The 23091-nt window shown below is 37.3% G+C and overlaps 2 protein-coding genes across 8 annotated transcripts in view; both read left to right on the forward strand.

Annotated features, from left to right (window-relative positions):
* LOC135159971 (monocarboxylate transporter 10) overlaps positions 1–6501 on the forward strand; it is a 61451-nt gene extending 54950 nt beyond the window's left edge. For all 4 annotated transcript variants that reach the window (XM_064116058.1, XM_064116061.1, XM_064116059.1 and 1 more), the window contains one exon: positions 228–6501. In XM_064116058.1, the coding sequence (XP_063972128.1) occupies positions 228–706 (479 nt within the window). In that variant the 3' untranslated portion in view covers positions 707–6501. The remainder of the gene's footprint in view (positions 1–227) is intronic.
* Positions 6502–7891: 1390 nt separating this feature from the next.
* On the forward strand, positions 7892–23082 carry LOC135160463 (polypeptide N-acetylgalactosaminyltransferase 5). Of its 4 annotated transcripts, XM_064117022.1 has the most exons (9): positions 7897–8517; positions 8601–8710; positions 15868–16663; positions 16891–17209; positions 17302–17479; positions 17985–18165; positions 20228–20466; positions 20709–20843; positions 21044–23082. In XM_064117022.1, the coding sequence occupies exons 3-9, from the start codon at positions 16072–16074 to the stop codon at positions 21191–21193; spliced, it is 1794 nt and encodes a 597-aa protein (XP_063973092.1). In that variant the 5' UTR covers positions 7897–8517; positions 8601–8710; positions 15868–16071; the 3' UTR covers positions 21194–23082. The 4 variants fall into 4 exon arrangements, with proteins under 4 accessions (XP_063973093.1, XP_063973092.1, XP_063973091.1 ...); XM_064117023.1 differs by lacking the exons at positions 8601–8710; positions 17985–18165 and adding an exon at positions 19162–19342 and having other exon boundaries at positions 7892–8227; XM_064117021.1 differs by lacking the exon at positions 8601–8710.
* The last annotated feature ends 9 nt before the right edge of the window (positions 23083–23091 follow it).

The raw sequence follows: 23091 nt of genomic DNA on the forward strand, positions 1-23091 counted from the left end.
AAAAATTATGAGAATTTAATTAATGGAAACCATTAAATCAGAGATCAGCCAGAACTCCTCAGGAATTCCCAGATAATGATGACATATATTAGATAAATCATCTTCTACCTCTTCCCCTCGATGGACACATCGATAAATCCATAAACTTAAAGCACAAATCGATTGTTCATCCAATGTCTTCCAGGCGATTTCTCAAAATTTCATGCGGTAAATTGAATTTCCCTCAGGTTACATGAACGCAAGTATTCCACGTGTTGGTTACTACGCTTGCACATTAAGTTCCTTATGTGGTGCTGGGCTTCTATTTCTCGTTGGCTGGGGTAGACAGCCGTCGTCGCCAGTACTTCATGCATCGCAATTGTCCCACGTTAGCCAACAATTGCCACCGCCATGCGCTTGTCCACCACCTCCTAGGCAGCGTTTACCAAAATCCCAGTCACTCCATGTACCCCTAGATATTGAACAAGAGATGAGAGATCAGCCGCAGACACCGCTCCATCCCCAATATCACGAAATGCCGGAGCACAATTGTGTACACGTTGGAGAACACCACTACTGCCAATCTGTTCCTTATCATCATCACCATACCCTTAGGCCGAGCAAGAGTGTACCTGAAGGACTTCATGGCAATCATGATACGTATCGACCAAGACCCAGGCGTTATCGAGATGTCACTGTTATCGAACAAATCACCACCAGTGTCTAAATATTATTAACATTAAGAATTTTCGGGTGCGTCCTTGCAATGGAATGGGTCCTTGGAGAGTTATATTTCTGTCTGTTATTTTATACAACGACTGGGTGAATTTTATTTATCGAGAGAATCACTTTTATGTCCCATGAAAATAATAATTATCTTATTAAGCATTTTATTGATGAACTTTCGATATTTTAAAAGGAGGAGAGTGTTTATCGCGCCCCAATGCCTCCTTGACATGTGGAATCGTGAATTTCTTTTTTATGCTTTTTTTATGCAACGAATTGTCGGTTATTGTTCACGCGGTTATTTTTCATCATTGTTAGAGTGGAGGAAAAGCCGAATTGTAATCTCCCGGAAACCCATACCATTGCAAGACCTTTTCCCTTTAACATCCCGAATATTCTCATGGTCACAGGGGAATGAGCGAATTTTGAATGTAAAAACAGGGCTCATTCCCTTGTTTATGTTTAATGAGATTTTTTATTATTTCGTGTCGTTTGCACTGCAAAGCAGACAACATAACAGGGCCAAAGATAGAAAATAACCTCTGAAACAATTCTGCATTTACCACAAAACGTAATGAGCATTTCTGTTTATCTAGAGGAGATGGCCTTTTCGCTTATAATTTTTGAAATTGAATTTTAATGTACATAACGAAGAAATGTACTCATGTTTTTAATGCTGATGCCACTCTCCCCTGGTAGAGTTTTTTTTTCTCGGACAGATGTGTGGTTCTGTCTCCTGGGGGAATTAAAATTATGTACATGTGTTCACTGGATGAACACTTATGATACCCTTCAATCCAACTGAAACCAAAAAATAAACATAAACAAATAGATGCAATTTTTTCTCGATCATTCAATTTAGGTAAATACGCCAGAGAAATGTTGCGGAAAAATCGAGTGAATTGATTAGAAAATTTTATTGGATTTCTTCTTTCCAATAGGAATGCTCAATGGAATTCACTCTATAGAAAATGTAACTTAGAAAATTGCTGCTGACAATGAGTTGACGGGCTTTTTGACCAGGAATTCATCAAAAATCCAATAAAATCTTCTAAGGTAAATTGGTGTAAATGGGAGAGCTAGTGGAGGTCACGATTGAAGATGAATGAGATGGCGTGAGTAAACACAATTTATAGCCATTGAATACTGACATATACTATATTAGATATTTATAAATAAAATGCGTTGCTAGTTGATAAAAAATTTATAGAACATTGGCACAGATAATATGCCATGGACACATGGGAGAGACGAATTCTCAAGTTGATGATATTGTTTTTTATTCAAGATTTTATTCATGATTTTACTGCCAATGAGAATGTTGTAAAAACATTGGAAAATTCTATCAGAAGCGATTAATTATTGAAATAATTGATTATTAGAGGAGAAAAATACTGTTAAACTGCGAATTGTTCTCTTTTACTTCGTGTAATCAGTTTATTATTGTTATCAAATCAATGACAATATTGACAATTGATGAAATTTGTTCCTCCCGTTCCCGAAAAATACTTTGAGATCTGCCGGGACATCCCAGGATTGCAGTAGATCAGAGGAATTACCAGCGATTCCAGAATAAAAAATTGGAATTTAATATGGGGGATAGAGTCACGTTACATACGTGCCATGTCGAGAGTTTCGGAGGGCCTCCGGTGGGTGTTTATCGATCACAAAAGGGGAAGGTAAGGAAAGGAGGGTGGCTATTAGGGCGAGCCATCAGTTAAGAGGGGGAGGGCAAAGTACGATATCCGTGGCGTAAAAAAAAATTACAATTTTTTCAAGGTTTTTTATTGGAGAATATGGGGAGAATATCTTAAGGCTTTTGTTGGGGACTTCATTCTTGACGAATGGGTGTGCAGACAGAGTGTAAATTTCATAGTCAAGAATGGCATTGACAAAGTAGTGCATCGATGTCGTTTATTGCGAACTTTTTGTCTCATTTTTTAATCAGAAATTCGCTGGATTTTTTTTGTTTATTATTCTGCTGTGCAGCGATCAGTTGTCCCAGACTATTAATTTAAATCCAGTCTTACGATTCTGATGAGTGAATTGCTTTTGTCATAAGGTGAAAAATATATTTTGGTTTATCCCCGATAGTTCGCAGAATCAACAGATACTCGCATTCAATGAGAATGAGAATCAATGCAATTAGCACAGAAAATGAAAGTGATTATGAAACTGTACCGAGGCCATTGGCTGAAGGAAGCGATGAGTGAGACTCGAGAGAAGGGACAATCGCGATAGTTGTTTGGCCAGACGCGTCAGTGAATCCATTTTAAAATGAGAACAATGGATAAAGGAGTAAAACGTGTGAAAGAATTCCCCAGTCGTAGACTAGACTACTCAGGGATCGTTATCGGATTGTCTTGTCTCTTTCGTTTTTTTTTCTCTCTCGCTATCTCATAGCCCGTCTCTAATCTCAGCCTTCATCATATGAAACTCTTCAGTCGAGTCTGAACAGGGCTTTGAGCGTTGATTCAAAATAAAATTCATAAAAAAGTGCATTTTTGAAATTTCCTTTTAACTTTTTACAAATATCTCGTTTATTCAATGGAAATTATGAAATCTGCATTGAAACCTCTCTGGAGAGCTCTTGATTCCCTTACAAAATAAATCGTAATAGAAAAACTACTAGCGCCATTCATGAAAAAGCTCATGAGGATTCATTAAGGCTTTCATTAAATTCTGGATAACTGAAGGTTTCTTTTTTCCTCCAAAATATTCATCGCATTTCCCTCTACATAATGTCAATGAATAGGACGTTTCATTTGTTGAAAAGATAGCAACTGGATCGAGATGTCCCCTCGAACCAAATAAACGAAAAAACGTCGAAATTGAAGTTTCATTCAACAATTTACCCTGAAAGTGCAATTTTATTTCATTCGAGACTGGCAGACAAATTGTTTACATTGTACACGACATCCAAGGGGAGCTGGCACACGTATTTATTGTCAAACGGATGCAATCGATACTTGGCCGATGTTTGTCGACAAACGTCAAAGAAACAATTTTGCAAAATGAAAAAGTCTTGGAGCTGCACTGAATGCCTGAGGGGCTTTAAACTTTTGAGAAATGCCATCGATAATTAAATCGAAAAATTGTTCGCGAAACAGCCGGATTATTTGGGTGCATACGATACCCATGGCTTGACATTCCACATAAAAACAATTTTTGTACTCAATGCAAATAAAAAAAAATTTCCTTTAGTGGAGTTTGCTGATTTTAAAATTGGAAAAATTCTTCTCGAGAACGAAAAAACGAGATTTGAATTAAAATCAATGGAGTTACGACCAATCACACATTTGTAATCACTTCAATTTTCATATTGAAATAACTAAACGTTAATAAACAATAAGAAAGTAGCTAGGATTATCAATCAGCGTTTAAAAAATCATTAACGAAAGGTAAAAACTGAAAATAAAAATGTAAAACAATGACAAGGGATCAACGCACGCGATTTGAACCACGTTTTTTCGAGTGATTTTTTAATACAATTAACTAAAAGTAATGTGTCAATTCTTTGTTTGAACATGTGACGGACTCATGTAATCAGATAACTCAACGAATTTAAGCACTGAATGGGACGTGAAATTACACTTAGGTGCATGTGAGAATGTGTGCAATTGCGTTTTACAGTAATTTTATAAAATGTGATTCTATCGATGTAGTTATTCAGCAGGACCAATTGAACACAAATTATGTCTGTCGATTTGCACAATGTGATGATGATGTGTTATCCTAGAAAAACTTCATTCCAGTTTAGTCAAAATGGTGCGGAGGGTGAAATTCACTGTTGGGGGTGTGCGAGGGGGCAGCCCCTGCTTCAAAAATAATTAGAAAATATACCGGGATATTTATTCCTAGGAAAATTGTTTTTCCGAATTTTCCAATGTAGAATTTCAACTTTAAACTCCCAAAACCCAAAAAAATCTGTAGAACTGTCGATGCAAATTCTACTAGTGTTCGGTGTATTCTATTGAGGACTTCCACCAATTGACTACGCGTTTGTCAATAGCAAACGTCTAACGGAAAGCATTTTTCATGTCTCTACACATACAACCTGTTCTACTGAGACATTTTCGTGACATGAATTTTCCAATTTTTTCCAGCGCACGATTTTCTCTCTATTAATTCTCCTCTTTTCCATGTGAAGAGAAGAAATAAGCGGAGTTTCTCCGGAAAAGCCGTCAATAGACCGATTGGTACAGAAAAATTTAATGCTATCGATTTTTACCAAACACTAGGAGAAATTCAATGAATTTTCAATAGGACTGTTCCCACCCGATTAATCGGCAGGAATTAATTACTGGAAATATGATTGATAATGTGCGCTTTATGTCCATCAAACACGCTATTTCGAATGCTACATTTCCAGAAACGTTATAAACCCACATGAAATTAAATAAATGAATAATTAAATTGATGAACTCATTTGTCGCCTCTCCCAAACGTCCGAATATCCAGAAATTCGCCATTTCTTATCCCCATTAAATTCCGCGTGCTACCTCACTCGTATATCCTCGAAGTAATTCATCAAAGTGAAATTCATTTATCTGAAATGGTATCGTGCCAGCAAATTCTCGCGTTTGAATGACAGACTGTCGTGTCAGAATTATTCGTTTTGCTCCAATTCGTTCTCCACGTGTTGTGGTACCTGTGATACATTTTATTTCGTGTATTCTATTTTTTAATTTCTACCAGAAGTTTCTCACGCGAATCGCACTGATCAATGTGTTGGTGAATAAAAAAATATATATATAAACACAAACAGTGAGTCATTGAATTGTCAACAGATGATAGTGAGATTAATTCAGGTGTGTAATGAATGGGTTTGCAGACTGTGTGAAAGTCGAGATGTAGAAATAAACAGAAATGTAAATTGTCGAGTTATTTTATTGTCGTTAGGATCATTATTACAGAATTAGAATTTTTTTTGAGTAATTGTGTGAGTCGCAAGCATCCTAAATGTAGGAGTAAGTGTGAGAAATGAAATTTTTTAATCAACTAACTCACGTGCGAAGAAATTCAATAGAAAAACCTAGTGCATCCGCTTGAAAGTTCTAAGCACTTGTATCCTACCATTTTTTTTATAAAAACAATTTGCGTTTTACGAAATAAAAAATCGATGTCAATAAATTTCAACAGAATAAATTCCGCAGAAGGGCGAAATTCAAATGATGTTATTTACCCAAAAAAATAAGCAAATGCCCTAGTTTTTTCCAGAGAATTTTTTTGTCATTTCCTAAAAAAAAATAACTGTAAACGAATTTTTACTCATTAATGTCTTCATATCTAAAAATAATACACAAAAATGTCAATCTAAAAAATTAACGGATATTGTAGTTGTTCTTTTTTTTCGGCTCCTTTGCATAGGATAATTATCAATTTAATTTTTTTATATAAGGAAAACTGATGTTTAGAAATGATAATGTGATAAGTTGTGAAATTGCAAGAATTTCTGAGAGGATTGGTGGTGCGTCGTGATTATTCTTCTTTGTGAATACTTTCCCTCGGATGCATCCTTGAAGATCGGTCGAGCACACTCGCCATTCATAGACTTATCCTCATTTCCCCACCTCCCCCCCTTCCATAATACTTCCACAACGAGCGGTACGTAACAGTGCCGTGCGTGCATAGCGGTATTAATCTTGCAATTGTTAACAAAAATGTAAAAAAAATAGCATCCGGATCCGCTGATTTTCGTAATAAACCTGGTTCTACTATCCACTTTGTTATTGACTGAAAATTGTTTAAAATCAATGTACCAGATCCATTGTAACTATCCTGTAAATAAATTATTATTTTCAAGGTTGAAATTGCCTCTCATTTCAATTGACTCTCGAGGGATTCCATTAATTAATTAGCTTTTCAATTCTTTTTCATGAAAATTCTTTATATTTTTTTATTGTTTATCACGATATGTACTAGCATAAACTAATTTCAATTTATTTTCGTCGCAAGAAAATTATTTCACCGGAGTCTTAAGAATAATCCGATTGTAGATCAATAGAAGTTTAGCAGGTCGCAGCGACATTTGGTCAATCATCCCCTCGTCTATTTTTGATTGAACCTTACTTGTCTTCAATAATCATTAAATTGACAATGACTGTGGCATTAAAGATGTGGAAATTGATGATTCACTGTGCGGTTTAATCGATTACGCGCTTGTCCGCGGAATAAATTTCTCTTTATTATTTCCCACCGTTTACCAGATGGTTTTGCCAACAGGAAAAAAATTGAAGAACTGAATAAATTATGAGGCAATTAACAGGAATGACCAAATGGGAGAGAACATTATTTTTTCAAAGCAATAGAAATTCTAATTTTCCACATGATTAAACAGATTTTGAGATTGGGATTATTGGGACAATAAATAACTCGTCATTAGAAAATTGTGACTATCCAACGCGTTATTAGGAGCATAAATATTAATCACCTGTATTTTTGCGAGAATCCTGACTGATTGGGAATTCAAACGAATGCCCATTTCGATTGAATTTCAAACGAGTTCGTCAAGTTCACGAAAGATGGCACTAGTTGGTCGTGCCTATAATGACGGTGCGCAAACCCCAATGCGCTTATCATTGGGGTTCGCTACCCCAGCCGCCAGGATCGACGCTGGCGCCTCTCACCGCCGGGGTCGGTACTAACATCGACGTGAGCCTCTACATTAGTCTATCCTGTTTTCCAAAATAGTGTGCAAGTACCTCGGGACCCCGTGTACAGCGCTGTGTACTGTGTGTCTTCAGCAGGTGACAATTGTTTAATTATAAAAATGGATTTTTTATTTTTTTTTCCAGCCAATATCATGAGCAACATTAAGATGTTTACAATCATGGAGATTAGTTAATTATTCCGTTTGTATTTCCTCGTCTAAATACATTGGGGCTCACGACCCCGACACAATGGGGACATTCGGCGCCAAAACAGTCCTTCCTTTGAAAACCAAACAGAACTTTCCAAAATATTAACACTAACGCGTTGAGTCTTCAATCAATTTACCAGCTTTTGCATTAAATATCTCTCAGTTCACTTCACTAATTAGCCAGAAAGCCAAAATTCAGAGAAATTCAGGAAAATGGATGTATTCAAACCCAGAAGTTCCCCCGCTCTCCACGAGAGAGCACCACCAGTCATATTCCCGTTCCACCATTCCCCCCTGCTCTTCCCAAAATGGCGGTCACCGCAGCCTTGAAACATTCGGTTTTGAAGCTAGAGGCCCCGGAAAATCCTAAAATTCCCCCTGAACGGTGTCCAGAAATCCTGGAGATCCCCTTTAGAACGGAAAAGTCGTAACTATCACCCTGTGACAAGTGATTTACCGGTGCTGCCACTCACCCTGGCACAGGTGTCCCCACCTAAAGCTCCTCATTACCCCCAGAATAGTTGTTTTCGATCAAAACTGCAGTTGTGGGGAGGATCCCAGCGGTGTCGAGTGTATTGTGTCAGCTCCTCACCCAGTACAAGTTACCGAAGGCCTTCGCAATGTACACCTGCGAGGAATTTCATCGCCACTAGGTCATAGGTGTGTATACCGGTCCTTACAGCCTCATCGTATCAGTAAAAAAACATTATTTAAAAATTGTCACTCATGACAAAAATCAAAACGCTGTAACAAGTGCTCCAGTGTGACATTGGTTTTGGATTTTTTTACTCATCCGTTGAGATTATTTTGCATCACATCTCGTGCATGAGACTGTCCTGCATCCTCTCGTTTATCTCTCATCCACGCAGTCGAGAGAACATTTCCCCCTTCACGTCCTGATTCCAACGTCATGTGGATGGAACATTATTTCATCGAGTTGTAAATTAAGGGTGAGGTTAAAACAACTATCTTACGTTTACTGTATCTTGTGATTGAATGATGCGATTTTGATGAATTAAATTTGGTTTTGAAGATTGAGAAAATAAGATGGAGTGGATGAAAAATTGAGGAATTTCACTCCGCCGATATTGAGTAATGCGTGATTGCAGTTCAATCATTTCCAATTTCGCGTCTGACAGTTGAGTAAGTTGTCAATTAAATAGTTTACCTTAAATGAATCATCGAGAGCTCCGGGACTAATGATGCGATTTAGATAACTAAAATTGTTTTGTAAAGGTCTCACGAGGATCATGATAAGGATATAAAAAATCGAGAATTTGACTCTGCAAGTCCTGAGTAACCGAAAAGTTTATAATCGAGTCATTCTGCTATTTTCAGAAAGTAAGGATTAAACGAATAGCCTTTAATCAGTGGTCTATATTTGTAAACCCAATGATGCGATTTGAATGGATCCACAGTCTCTGGAACTCCAAGGATATCTCGGAAATAAAAAATAAACTGAAAAATTCCCTCTACTCGCTTTAAACAATCGTAAAGACCTTCAGACCCAATGACGTGATTTTCATCGCAGAGAATTTTACACCTTTGAAAACTACTGATAACGAGAAAAAAACTCGCAAATTTCACTCAGCCATTCTCAAGTTGTAAACGATAACACCAGAATTCGTTTTCTCCCGCAATATTTTTTTATTCACATTCAGCTATTCTCTCGTTCTTTTATCGCGCCAGTGATGTGGCCACTTGTGTAGCGGTGAGTTGGACCCAAACGGGCTATAACGATCGAATACAAGATAATAGATACGAGTACATATGGTTGTAAGGTTTCGGAATACCTGAAAAAATCACGGATATCCTGTGCATCGTAAAATCATTGATATTGGAAGAATTTATTCTCGCCAATGTTTTTTTGGATATTGAGTCCTAGAGAACGGGGCTTTTTCGGGTAAAACTACTCCTGCATATTGCTTTAACAGTGTGCTTATCGAAACTGAGGGTTTAACGCACTGGGCACGTTCAGTGTTGTGCCATGTGGCGTGGAGGTAACGGTCTCATGATTCCGAGGTACCTTCGTGTCAGAGATAGTCTCACACGTTTGACGTGTATGAGGTACGGTTGGCGTCGACAGAAGATTTTAAAATAAAATGAATGAATTAAATTGTGATTTTTCAACGATCATACGGTGATCATCTGTTATTCAGCATAACTCGGAGCATTGAAATGATTTTTTGAAGCAGTCGCCTCCAAGTGAAAGGGATTTATCATAACTTTTTGGTAGCGGGGGAAATTTCCATTAAAAAATTGTTTTTTCCATTTTTTCGTAACATGGATTTACGAGATTATTCAATATTTAACTTCCAGGATGAAATTTGGAAGCAACTGGGGGTTTTGCACAACAATTCCATTGCCAATTGACCACTGAATATAACTCGGTTTTTTTCTGTTCCCAGATGTAAAATCCCCCGGCGACTAACGTTTACATCAATCAATTACGATTGATAGAAATTTTTTATTCATCCGATTTTCTCTAACTCTATCTCTACCCCCACAAAAACGGCTCGGTAATGATATTGAATTTTAAAGTAAAAGTCTACATGTTTGCGCCGAGATTCGTGATTCCATTGAAGCCCCGTTGGTAGAGCCCGTACTATATTGGATTGCAGAATTAATGCGACGATGCGTTAAGAGGGTATCTCTCGTTCATTTGCTGCGGTATATTCCCCCCCTTCACTCCGCTGCACCTGGCTGACACACCATGACACCAGATTGCGGCTAACCAAAATGCCAAATGACCAATTTAATCTCCCATTAACTCCTCCAAAATTTCGATGACGTGTCGATTCTCCTTTAATTGGGTAATCAATCGGTGGAATAATTTTTTTATTAATAATTCGAATAATGATTCGTGCGAAGAGGCAATTGAGTGCGAAATGTACATACAGTAATTCCCCTAGTCGATCCATACTCAGATAATGGGAAAGTTCATCTTTTTTCCTCAAATAATTATACTAGAGGTGATTAATCGAATGTCCAGAGTAAAATCTCGCTCATTCGCTTATTTTTTAATTGAAATTTCCGTCATTTGGGAGGTGATACGTGATAACAGCGATTCATTTGCTGAGGAATTTCGGTAAGACTCGGTGGAATGCAGTCGTCCCCGTAGCTAAACTGTCGTCATTTGCTGACTAAGTAAAAGTTTTCTTCGTTCACGTTGAAATAAATATTCAAGTTAAATTTCCATTTTTAAAAGAGACTCTTACACAAAAAATATAATAAAAAATTCGGATACTTTCTCCATGCGATTTTATAGAATTCGTATTGAAATTCGATTTATTTCTTGTGCTGATTCCATTAAAAATTATGTGGATCTCCGGTTGCGTTTCTATTTCCATAAAAAAAATCGAGGATGCATTCATCGTACCCAGATGCATATAATATTGATTTGAAAAAACTCAAAGGGGCTTATTTCACTCGAAAACGTTAGTCCTCTTTCAGAGAAACCACAAAAAATAATTTCTACTATGTCATTTCCCTCAGTCTCAGAAATTCTCGTGAAATACTGGACAGCTCGGAAATTGACCTATTCTGTTTTACAGACAGCTCTGAAATTGACCTATTCTGTTTTACCTCTGCACTAGTGATGCGAAGAGCCTTGGGAAAGTGAGGGAAATTCTCGAATGAAGATTGACATTATCCAACGGATCGTAAAATCATTCGAGTGATCAATCATCCAGGCGCTTTTGACAATTTCCCCCCTTCACGAGTCGTTACCTTTATTAAGATCTTTCAATTTCCGGACACTTTTTCTATATCGGGAGAATATTATTTTATCAGAGGACCTGAACCATCAAATGCCCTGGTCTACAATCATGCTTCACTGGGCGACATGTCGGAATTGTTTGCCGATTCGATGTTATTGATTGTTTGGGTGGGCGTTGATTGCATCACAATGTAGGAACTCATTCAATTGATTTGGCATTAATTAAAAACGCATCAGGAGATTTATGGGGTACTAATTGGGGTCTCTTGTCGATGTCGGGGGGATCGAGCGAATTTTCAAGAGTCCTGTCATTTTTAACGATCTGAATCTACATGATTACGACGGAACGCGGGTGGAGGGAGGGATTTGGAATTTGGTTTCTGGAAATTTGTCTTTTTTTCCTCAGACGATAGATTGAATTTCACTGATCGCGTGACGCAATCGGTCATCCGACCTTTTGAGTGGTTTCCAAATACATTTGGAGGCGTTAAAGGTCATCGCAATTGAAGGTATCGAAATCAAACACCGGAAAATTGCCACAATTGTAACTTTAGAGGGTAAAAAATAGAATATCATTACTGGGAAGGAGAGGACATCAATGCGAATTCATGAAAATTAATAAAGACTGTGGTTTCAGGTAAATATATTCCTGAATTTTCTATTACCTCAACACTCAGCGTTTGATAATGAATATTCATATTTTCATGGGATTTCAGGTGGTCGAGGGAATTTCCGTCTGTGTGACGCTAAAAATCGCGAATATCTCTGGCTTTTATGGAAACTTCGAGCAAATAGATGTCCTCTCGCTTTGCTGGCGAAATCTGTCCATAAAATTTTGATTGAAATTCACTCTCCCAAATAATTACCAATTCAAAATTATAAGAATTGGAACGAATACAAGTTTAACTCCCGATTAACTGAAAGTTCTGCTTGAAACTTTTAAATGTTATAAAATTTTCATTCACCCGAAATTCCTGCTAATGGCTCCATGAAATTTTAATTGTTCACAACATAGTAGGTACTAAATAAAGAATATTCATTGTTTCTAACTCCACTTTTCCAAACAATTATCCTTGCAATAATAAACTTGCGCATTACGACTCCAAATGAAAGACTGATTGTGAGATGTAATTAATGGGGTTATCGTCGGACTTCCTGCCATTAAAAAAGTAATTTTTTTTTTGCTATTTCTTTTTGTTTCGAGTTAATGCGAATTTATACTACACGTATAGTTGCACACGCGTCGTTCACGCGGCTAACTCCCTTTCTGCTTGGTAAAATAACGGTTAACAATGGCACGCACGGTCAAGCCCGAATGCACTCTCCGAGAGATTGAGTGCGATAGACGCGTGCTCCGATACCGGAATGCACCAGCAGGCGTACGGTGGCCTATGTAAAATATGGATATCCATGGGTTACAGGAGGAATCAGGTTTTTTTGGAATCTATCAGATCCAGAGTGATATTCATGCGCACGTTGATGAGAAAAAAAAAAGTACGGTATCGTTGTTGTTGGAATTTTTTAATGCACTTTTATTACTGATGGAGTAATTTCCAGCCTCCAATGGAGTTGTTGATGGAGTTCATGATTTATGATGGAGATGGGCGATGATGAGGGACTTTGAAAATCACGAATTTCAGGGAAAACGTCGATTTTTATTTTAAATGTTAAAATGCAAGTTTAGAGTTGATTGAAGAGTGTTTATTGAACACTGAAAATAACCCATCGAGATGGAAATATTTTATCGGGTAATAAGAGTGGAAATTTTATCTTTATTGATTTACTTATTGTAAGAAAATATTTAAAATGTTTTGTGGGGTATTTAGACGCATGTCAATGCGCCAAAAGAATGGTATTACTGTTGTTGAAATTTTTTTAATGGAATTTTATTGCCGGTGAAGTAGTTTCCAGGCTCCAGTGGGTTCTAGAATGGAGTTGTTGATGGAGTTTATGATTTATGATCGAGATGCTTTCATCTCGCTAAAAAGCTTTGGAAGTCAAGAGTTTCAATGAAGACGTTAATTTTTATTCCTAGGACGAAAATTCAAGTTTAGACTTAATTCGAGATAGAAAAATAGTTATCAGCGAGTCTCCTGAAAGCATGAGTAGCCTTAATGGTTTTCCCAGTCGATATTTCAGGGGAAACCACTCTGAATACAAAGGAAAATGGCCCATAAAGTAGAATACAATTGAGGAAAAATCAATAATTCATGGGAACACATGAATAGTACTATTCATACTATTAAGAAACCGGATTATTTCCCTCCTAATGAGATTCACGGTGGTTTCATAAATACTTCACTTGAAGGAAATTGGTCAGAAAATTCCCTGTTAAAATACATTGATCAATCTACTCATACATTGAATTCAGAAGGTACCTCGCGTTAATTAATACTGTTAAACAATAATGTCAACTAAAAATAATGAGAATCATGGACCAACCTCTAATTACCTCCATAGGAGTGAAATTTCCGAGAACAACTTAACATACCAATTGGCAAACATATCTGAACGATACATCCGGTTGAAAATACCGGCAGAAGTTGTCTCTTCATGCCTCCATGATCTGACATATTTACCGGAGCGTAAATGCATAATATTAATTCACGTGGCGCTCCTTTGTCACGGTGAACTCTCCACAAACGCGTGAACCGTGAACCAAAGTATCAATGACCGTGTCAATGATTCCCCCATGTATATTTTCTTTGTTTTCATTTATTCGTGATAAAAGTTTCGTATGTTAAAAATAAACGGTACTTGTCCGGCCCGAGGAAGGGGAATATAATTCTTTCACGATAACGTGATACGGTGATAAGACCGATTGTTGTTATCGATGCATTTTCGTACATTAATCAGCAAAGGTTGTCGAGAGACAAATTGGATGATTTCATGACAATGTACAGCAGTTGTTTGCTAAATATTGATGCAGAAATTAAAATTTAATTCTCAATTTAATTGTATCTGAATGCCAATGAGTAGTTTATCGAGACTTATGTTCATAAAAATTCATGAAATTCAATCAATGGAATAAACTCGGTGAATGGTTACAAAGTGTTGATTCAGAAGCGGTAACAAAAATATTTATGAGCTTAAAAAAGCATTACAGAATAATCTAGTGACTTTCTTTATTCTTATCTTATCCTCCCACTCATATTCAATTGCCTCCGACACTCTATTTGATGGGGAAAAATGATTGTTAATCACTTCACCGACTTCACTCTGATCTAAATATCAGTCGATAAGGTCACGAGCCCATTCACTTATCATAATTAGACCTCCGGAAGAATGACAAAATGTCAAAGGATTCAATTGATTGGAATTCACTCAAAGCATTTCACCTTCTGTTGATAATACAACGCCTGAATAATTCCAAGGCAATAATAGGAGCAAACTTTTACCTGGTACTGCGTCAAAAAAACACTAGCTAACAAGTAAAACGTGAGAAGCTGAGGGGATTTTAATTTGTTTGCACAGAAAGAGAAAATTATCCTGTTTGTCTCATCTTTTTGCGCCCCAAGTGGGGCCTCCGGGCACAATTGAATTTCACGTAATTCAATTTCTGATAATCAGTATGGAAATGCATTGACATAATTCGGAGGATAAATGGAAAAAATAATGCTATTAACGTTGTTTGTTTGAAATATCATGCGAATAATAATTCTACGAAATTCCGGGGTTGAATATTCAAACTGTAGTTATTCATAACAGATCTCAATGATACGATAAATTTGAAACTGATGGGGCTGTATTTCCGGGTGAATTGATGCTCCATTTCACTGTCGCTTGTCAGTGCCATAGGAACAGGAATACTTTTAATTTAATGAATTCAATAATTCGGTTTATGCATCACTGCGGATTTCATATGATTGGTGGGAATATTCTGAATTGCATCAGGTGCACCAGGTTACGATTGAGTGACCCTAATAGAATTATTTTAGTTGAAATATATTTAAATGAAAATGTCAGCTCGAGATGAAAATATGGAGTTGTTAAAGTGTATTTTCTGATTTTGAGATTTTTGTTTCAAATGTCACTTAGTAAAAAATTAAGTACTGAAATTTTTTCCATAATCAAATGACTTGAATTATTCAGATTTTAGAGGGAGCTTGGTCCCCACCCCCTCGTACACCGCTCAATACTCAACGAGACATGAAGAATCGAGTCGTTCTGTTCTGTTTCATCCTTTTACTGCTCCATAACCCACGGAGTTGAGAAGTTTTTATTATTTACTAAACTGACGGCTACTTTTCGTAATAAATTAACACCAGGGGCTTGGCCCCCTGCGTGTTCAACTCGCTCACCATAATGTAACCCCGAGTTATCGGATCCTTTTTACATCATCCGTCTGACAGTCCTACATGAGACTCTTAAGTGACCCTTATCGAACGTCCATACGAACTTAGCAAGAGACCTAATGCTCTTACAGCCTCTGGGAGCGGTGGTCTTGGCCCTCCACTTGATTCACCCGTCGCGGGACATCCACAACCTGTAGATGGACAAATAATTATTCCCAAAAAATATCCTATGTTTCCTACACATTAAAATAACCTCGGACCAATGCAAAAACCTTTTGATGTTTCAGAAATTGCCGAAAAAACCTCCAAACGATGACAGGGGACAGTAGCAGCCCCTGAGGTCACGTGCAATCCTACGAGAAAAGTTAGCAGATCTCCGCGAAAGTCTCCCCCGCAGAAATCTCCAGCGAAATAGGAATATAAAAACCCAGACAATAGTGTCAGGTGATGAGCCGAGTATTACCCCTTGTGAAATATCAAGAAAGAAAAAAATGTTTCGCTCAAAGATCCGTATTCACACGTGCCAAGTGATACTGCTGACTTCTCTGGTATGGTTTCTGGTGGATGTCATAGTGATAATGCTGTACTCTGACTGCATACGGGGTACAGGATGGGGTTGTCCTGACAGCAAACAAATAACCGAAGAGATTGGAAATGCACCTCATTTACAATCACCAAAGAATGATATTGATATGTCAAAGGACACGAAACACAAGCTGATGAAGTTTAAACTGTGGCGGCCGGCTAAGGTCGTGAAGGAGAACAAGGGAAAGCCCGGGGAAATGGGCAATCCTGTGAGAATTGGACCGGAGGATGAGGCGAAGCAGCAAGAGCTCTTCAAACTTAATCAATTCAACTTGATGGCTAGTGACATGATAGCGTTGAATCGCTCGTTGAAGGATGTCAGGTTCAAAGGCTGTAAGGCCAAGACCTATCAGAAGACACTACCAGATACTAGTATTGTCATTGTGTTTCACAATGAAGCGTGGAGCACTTTGCTGAGAACAGTTTGGTCGGTGATCAATAGGTCGCCCAGTGCATTGCTCAAGGAGATCATCCTCGTCGATGACGCCAGCGAAAGAGGTAAATATTGTTGTTATTTGGTTATGTTCCCATGAAATCCCATTGACATCACTTGAAATAAGCCATCGGTGTCCGGATATTCAGCAGCGAATGACCCATTGCCTTTAGCGGTTTGCTGTTGAATCTCGCCACGATTTTTTTTTAATTATGTGAATAATTACGGGGCTGGACTGGCTCAGAGCGTCTACCCAACAGTAAATACATGAAAGCCAACAATTTATGTGCAGATCACCTCAAGCAAGACCTGGAGGACTACGTAAAAACATTACCGGTTCCAACGTACGTCTACCGCCAGGAGAAACGATCGGGGCTGATAAGAGCTAGACTCTTGGGGGCTGAAAAAGTAACAGGTCAAGTGATAACATTCCTCGATGCTCATTGCGAATGCACAGAGGGTTGGCTCGAGCCACTTCTAAGCAGAATAGCCAGCGATAGAAAAACAGTCGTCTGTCCCATAATCGATGTGATCAGCGACGAGACATTCGAGTACATAACAGCGAGTGATATGACCTGGGGTGGATTCAACTGGAAACTCAATTTTAGATGGTAATTTTCCAGGCTTCATTTTTACTTCCTCTGTCTTTTGTGGGGGGGTCCTTTTGCATTGAAATAGTGATGGTGATAATTGTGCCAATTAGGTATCGAGTAGCGCAGAGGGAAATGGACAGGCGTAATGGGGACAGGACAGCTCCATTAAGGACACCCACAATGGCCGGTGGATTATTCTCCATTGATAAAGACTACTTTTACGAACTTGGGGCTTATGACGAGGGTATGGACATCTGGGGTGGTGAAAATCTCGAAATGAGCTTCAGGGTGAGTTATTAGGGGTATATGCTTGAGTTATATGTTAATGAAGGGGGTCCAGGGATAATAGTCTAGACGAAATTCTCATGGGAATGTCTGAGGAGCTGAAAAAGTAATCCATGAATATTTTGATCTCCTAATGATTGAATGAAAAAATGGAAAATTACATTCCACAATTGCAGTTCCGACAGATATATAATTTCCGTTTCCATTAAATTTTTCCGATAATTGCAGTTCCCTCTCAATCAAAATTTTGAGTAATGCACTCAGCCAGACATTCCCACAATCATCTGTATAGAATATCTTCCCTTATCACCTTCCGCCACTTCTCGGAGGCCAGCTCGCTCCCTCCTCTTACGTCGGTCGAATAAAACTGTGATTTCAACTGCCTTAATTCCCAGGAGCACTAACGAATCATTACAGCTCTAATTTCCTTAAAACCGTGTGAATTATTCAAGGAGTTTCCAACTTAAATTTGTAGAACTTTTCTGTGAAACTTGGAGTTGAATTCTAGGTGTGGCAGTGCGGTGGAACATTAGAAATAGCCCCATGCTCCCATGTGGGCCATGTATTCCGTGACAAATCACCGTACACGTTCCCTGGTGGTGTCAGCAAGATTGTACTTCACAATGCTGCTAGAGTAGCCGAGGTCTGGATGGATGAGTGGAGAGACTTTTACTATGCCATGAACCCAGGTTAGCCATGATACAATACCTCAAATAATTTTATTTACCAACAATTTAATACAAATGCTATTTCTTTTGGCTCATCCGCGCTCTATGTGATAGTTTTCATTGTTAAAAAATATTTTATTTCTCCTTTACTGGAATTACTAATGCTCTTAACAATGTGGCTTTTGATGAACGTTGACAGAATAATAAAAATTGTCTCGTTGCACGAATTAAGTAAGTTTAATTATTTGTTAACCGAAGTTCCAGCGATTTTAATTGAATATCAAAATCAAACGGGTATCTGATATTTGTGTTGCTCATAAGAAGTCTTGGAGAATTCAATTTTAGACTGGTTATGAGTTCATTTCAGGTATTGTCACGTATATTTATCTCGTGAATTTGATTAATTAATACCGGATTTTACACGTCTTAATGTCCCACTCATCCATCCAAACGACTAACATGAAAACACATGTGTTTGACCAACTGCTGTTTCTTTTAATGGATTATTTAGGTCGTCCAGGAACCTGAAGCGGGGCGACAGCGATAATATCTTCGATTCCATAATGCTATTATTTCCGAGAAATTCATTGTAATGCTGGCACGTGCGATTGAATTTCATGGAAAAACCGAGGTTTTTAAATAAAAAATTCCACCGGAATTTTATTGAAAAATTTCACTGCTTTTATGAACTTTTTTGCATTAATAAAGTCATTTAAATTTATTCGCTTTTTAAGCGAGGATTAAAATTCTATTTAACGCACCTGTGACTATGGATAAAAATTAATGGCAACTGACAACATGGGAGATTCTGATTGAAATATACCATATATTTCTTGAAAATTTTTGTTGTATTGCCATTGCACTGAAATGTTGTAGAATTTCGTCACAAAAATTACTGCAGACCTTACAGGGTGAAGTTTTTCAATGAAATGAGATTCATAAAATTCTCTTTCGACGTCCCCTCCCGCCCAAACTTAACAATTATTTCTAACACACTAACCGAATTGAGTTGGTCAGATATGGATGTGTGGTGGGACATTGGAAATAGCAACGTGCTCACACGTTGGTCACGTCTTTCGTAAATCAACGCCGTATACATTTCCTGGTGGTACGAGCAAGATTGTCAATCACAACAATGCCCGTCTTGCTGAGGTGTGGTTGGACCAGTGGAAGTACTTCTATTACAACATTAATCCAGGTAGCAACTAACAGAAGGGAAGAGAAAAAAAACAGAGTAAACTGAAATTCATGGGGAGATTCTTCTGCACAAAACATGCACACAAAAATTAGGAGAGGGAGAAGGGATGGGGGAGAACAAGGGAATACAACAATGATTCAGTGCCTTTTTGCCTGTCTAGCATGTTCTTTCACATATCATTAAAACTGTGTTGGCATGCTCCCACGATACTATTTACCTACTGTCTTCCACCACCGCTAGGAGTTAACATCGATATGACGGTCTATCAGATACCCGTTGCATATTTTTTTCATTTGAGTGGAATAAAAAAATTAATAATTTAATGATTCTAGTAATTAAACCTTGCAGGCTAAGACGTTAGAGTTCACTAAAATTTAAAGATTCAACTGAATTTAATCGGAACGAATTTATTCATATGCAGAATTCTGTTTTATTTGCTTATTTGTTAAACACTTGTGATGTCATAACTCTTTGATTTTTAGAAATCTTCCTACTGTACGCCTCTTCACAGCTTTGAGCTAAAGAGGACAAAGAAATTTATAAGCAATTAAACATCTTAATGATACACCCTGATGTCACTAATTCCTATTATAAATATCTTTTTTGCCTAATAATTACGTTGTAAAAAATGCATTTTATTCCACTCGATTAATTTCTGTTGGCGTTCTCCTTGAAATTTATTTTTGTATTTATTTATAGGTGTTGTTTTACGTTTATGGCTGGATATTCGATGTCACGACACTTCACATGGACCTTAGCACATGATATCACATATTTTTTTATTCTCATTGCCTTCATTATTTTGCACATGAGCACTGCTGCATCAAATAACGGATTTCATGTCATTGATATATTTTTATTTTATGGCGTGGTATTATTTTGCAGGTGCCAGGAGTGTGCCAGTGGGCAATGTATCCGAGAGAGTGCAACTCCGAGAGAGATTGAACTGCAAAAGCTTCAGATGGTATCTTGAGAACATTTATCCTGAGTCTCCAATGCCCTTGGATTATTATTACCTGGGGGATGTTAAAAATGTGGAGATGAGAAATTGTCTGGATACTATGGGGAGGAGAACTGGGGAGGCTGTCGGCTTGAGTTACTGTCATGGACTTGGTGGTAATCAGGTGAGTATTCATTTTTCTCATTTTCCTACTGAATAACAGCTCTGCAGCCCTTCCTTTCTCCAGTGAATATTAATTATTAAACTTAATTTAATCCTCACGGTCTATGAATCAAATGGCTTTTCATAATGTACAAAACATTGATTCTCTCTTATAAATACCAGGGAATATTCATCACAATCAAATAATGTACTACCGGCACGCAACGCTCCTTCAGTCTCCTTCATCAAATTTTTTATTTCCAGGTGTTTGCATACACGAAGAGGCAGCAGATAATGTCCGACGACATGTGCCTCGACGCAGCGAGTCCTCAGGGTCCAGTTAAAATAGTCCGGTGTCACGGAATGGGGGGAAATCAGGCATGGGTATATAACGAAGACGTAAGTTTAACGGAGTTTTCAATAATTTACGATTTTTTTTGTTATGAGGGCATTAGATGACAAAAAAATCAAATTTCTTGGAACAATCCCAAGAGAATTACTATCTATTCTTTAATTAATCAGTTTAATTATTATTTATTAGTGGTAACACGTGAATCATTATAGCCTTAAATGAAATCTAATTCAATCAACAATTTCAGACAAACATGTTCAGACACACAAACACTGGACACTGTCTATCGATACCACCCCCAGGGGGTGCAGCCCAGCCAGTTTTATCCCCGTGTGATGTCCGCAATTCCGGACAACAATGGATAATGAAGAGTAAATTCAAGTGGCAGGCAAGCTAATACACACCGAAAAATGAATTAATCAGCAGGCAATACTTGTTAATGTATTTATCAAATTCTAATTTCAAAAATGACTCTCAGAGAGTTCTGGACGAGTGGTTGTGAATCAACATGAATTATCAAATTGATGGATATCAGTTAATGATCATCAATTGGCGAATAAATGAATGAGAATGTGAATGGAATAAAATGGAACAATTAACAAAAACTGGAGTGACGCAGTTTGCAAGTTAATGTTTCAATCTGAAAATCGTCTGAGATTTTTTATTATTAAGAAGAGTGTCTAGACAGAGCAGAATGGAGCATTTACTGCCATTTTTTATGGTATGCCTTGATACTAATTGCACCTGGGAGGAGATGAACAAATCGAATAAATACTTTTGTGAGTCTTGAGATATGAAAATCGATTTGCAAGGCATAATTAGAGTGATTGGGGCAATCATGAGAGAGTCTAAGCATATCAAACCAATGTTGAATAAATAATTGTTGATATAGAGAATAATTTACTTCGAGAAATATTTTTTTCTCCCAATTTTAATTACTTTGTTCTTTATCACATACACTGTTAGAAATTCCTTTGAAATTGTAGTTCACCATTTTCAACCCGAAATTTCAGGAGCAATTTTCTAACAGTATAAAATGAGTGCAATTCGGTTTGATATAAGTATGAAAGTGTCTTGACATTGAGACATTGTTTGAATGTAGGTCGCAATGATGAATTACTTAGAATAACGTAGAATTTATTTGGAAATGTACGGGGAAAGAGTCCTTTCAAGTTCCTCCATCACGTTCTTACGAAGATTGAAACATAATTAAAAATTATACTGACGAGAATATCGATCGTCAAGACTGTACTTATCATTCAGATCTGTCTTAGGGTTTTACTTACTTAGTTACCAGGTCTGTAGTTGAAGGAAATGAGGTGAGAAATTGCATTCTAGGGCGATATGGAAAGCCATTCATCTCAAGACCGAGTGATTTTACGATGAAAAGACTTAAAACTTTTTTCATGGGAAAATATCCAAGGACTTTTCGTCGTAAAGCCATTCACACTGCGGAGAATTGAATAGTTGAGATAAGCTTTATTCGTCTGAAAGTTGAAAAATACTTATCAACTCATTTTAATTAATTACTGAATCGATAAAATTCTCTGACGCTCTTCCCACTTGTTCAATTGCTCAGTGATGATTATTGAAGAAGGTATTAGTTATCCTTGCGACATTACCATGAGATTTCTTTTTTTTATTCTTCTAATTAGCTAACAATGAATATTTGGACAATACTATTTGCACTCGAGCCCCAACTGTTGAGGCTTCGAACATTTTAATAAAGTTTCAAGAGAAGAGATGAATGAAAATCATACATTAATGAGGTGGAAGTTCCATTTACCTGCAGCTTGGATTGTATTTAATGAATTTCCTTTAAGAATTGCAGTATTTATTTTTGTACAGATTCCAGAATCTCTTCTGTATGGTTGTTAGTAGAGAAAAATCACCGAACAAATAATTGTAATTTGATTCTCCCCCTTTTAAATGTACTCAAGAGGTGATTCAAGTGTTGTGACAGAACCAATCGTTCTAATTTCTTCGTTCTTCCATTGATTAGTTAAATTTTTTTGTAATTAAATTGGTCAGATTATCATCTTTTTCTGTATATTTTTGTGTACGAATTTTCTTGTTCATGTGATGAAGGACTGGATAATGTGTCTCGACAGTATTTTATCCTAATTCTCTGTTAGATTTAATTTTTACAATAATATTTAGGATATGTTGAAGAAATATCTTGCTCCATTCCATCAGCACATAGATGAACTTTTTAATGAACAGAGAAACTTTCCATCTTGCTTGTAGCTCTATAAATATCGATAAATACACAAATTTGTTACAAAACTGTCTTAT

Source organism: Diachasmimorpha longicaudata, chromosome 3 (genome assembly GCF_034640455.1).
Source record: "Diachasmimorpha longicaudata isolate KC_UGA_2023 chromosome 3, iyDiaLong2, whole genome shotgun sequence".
In the NCBI taxonomy this organism is placed as follows: Eukaryota; Metazoa; Arthropoda; class Insecta; order Hymenoptera; family Braconidae; genus Diachasmimorpha; species Diachasmimorpha longicaudata.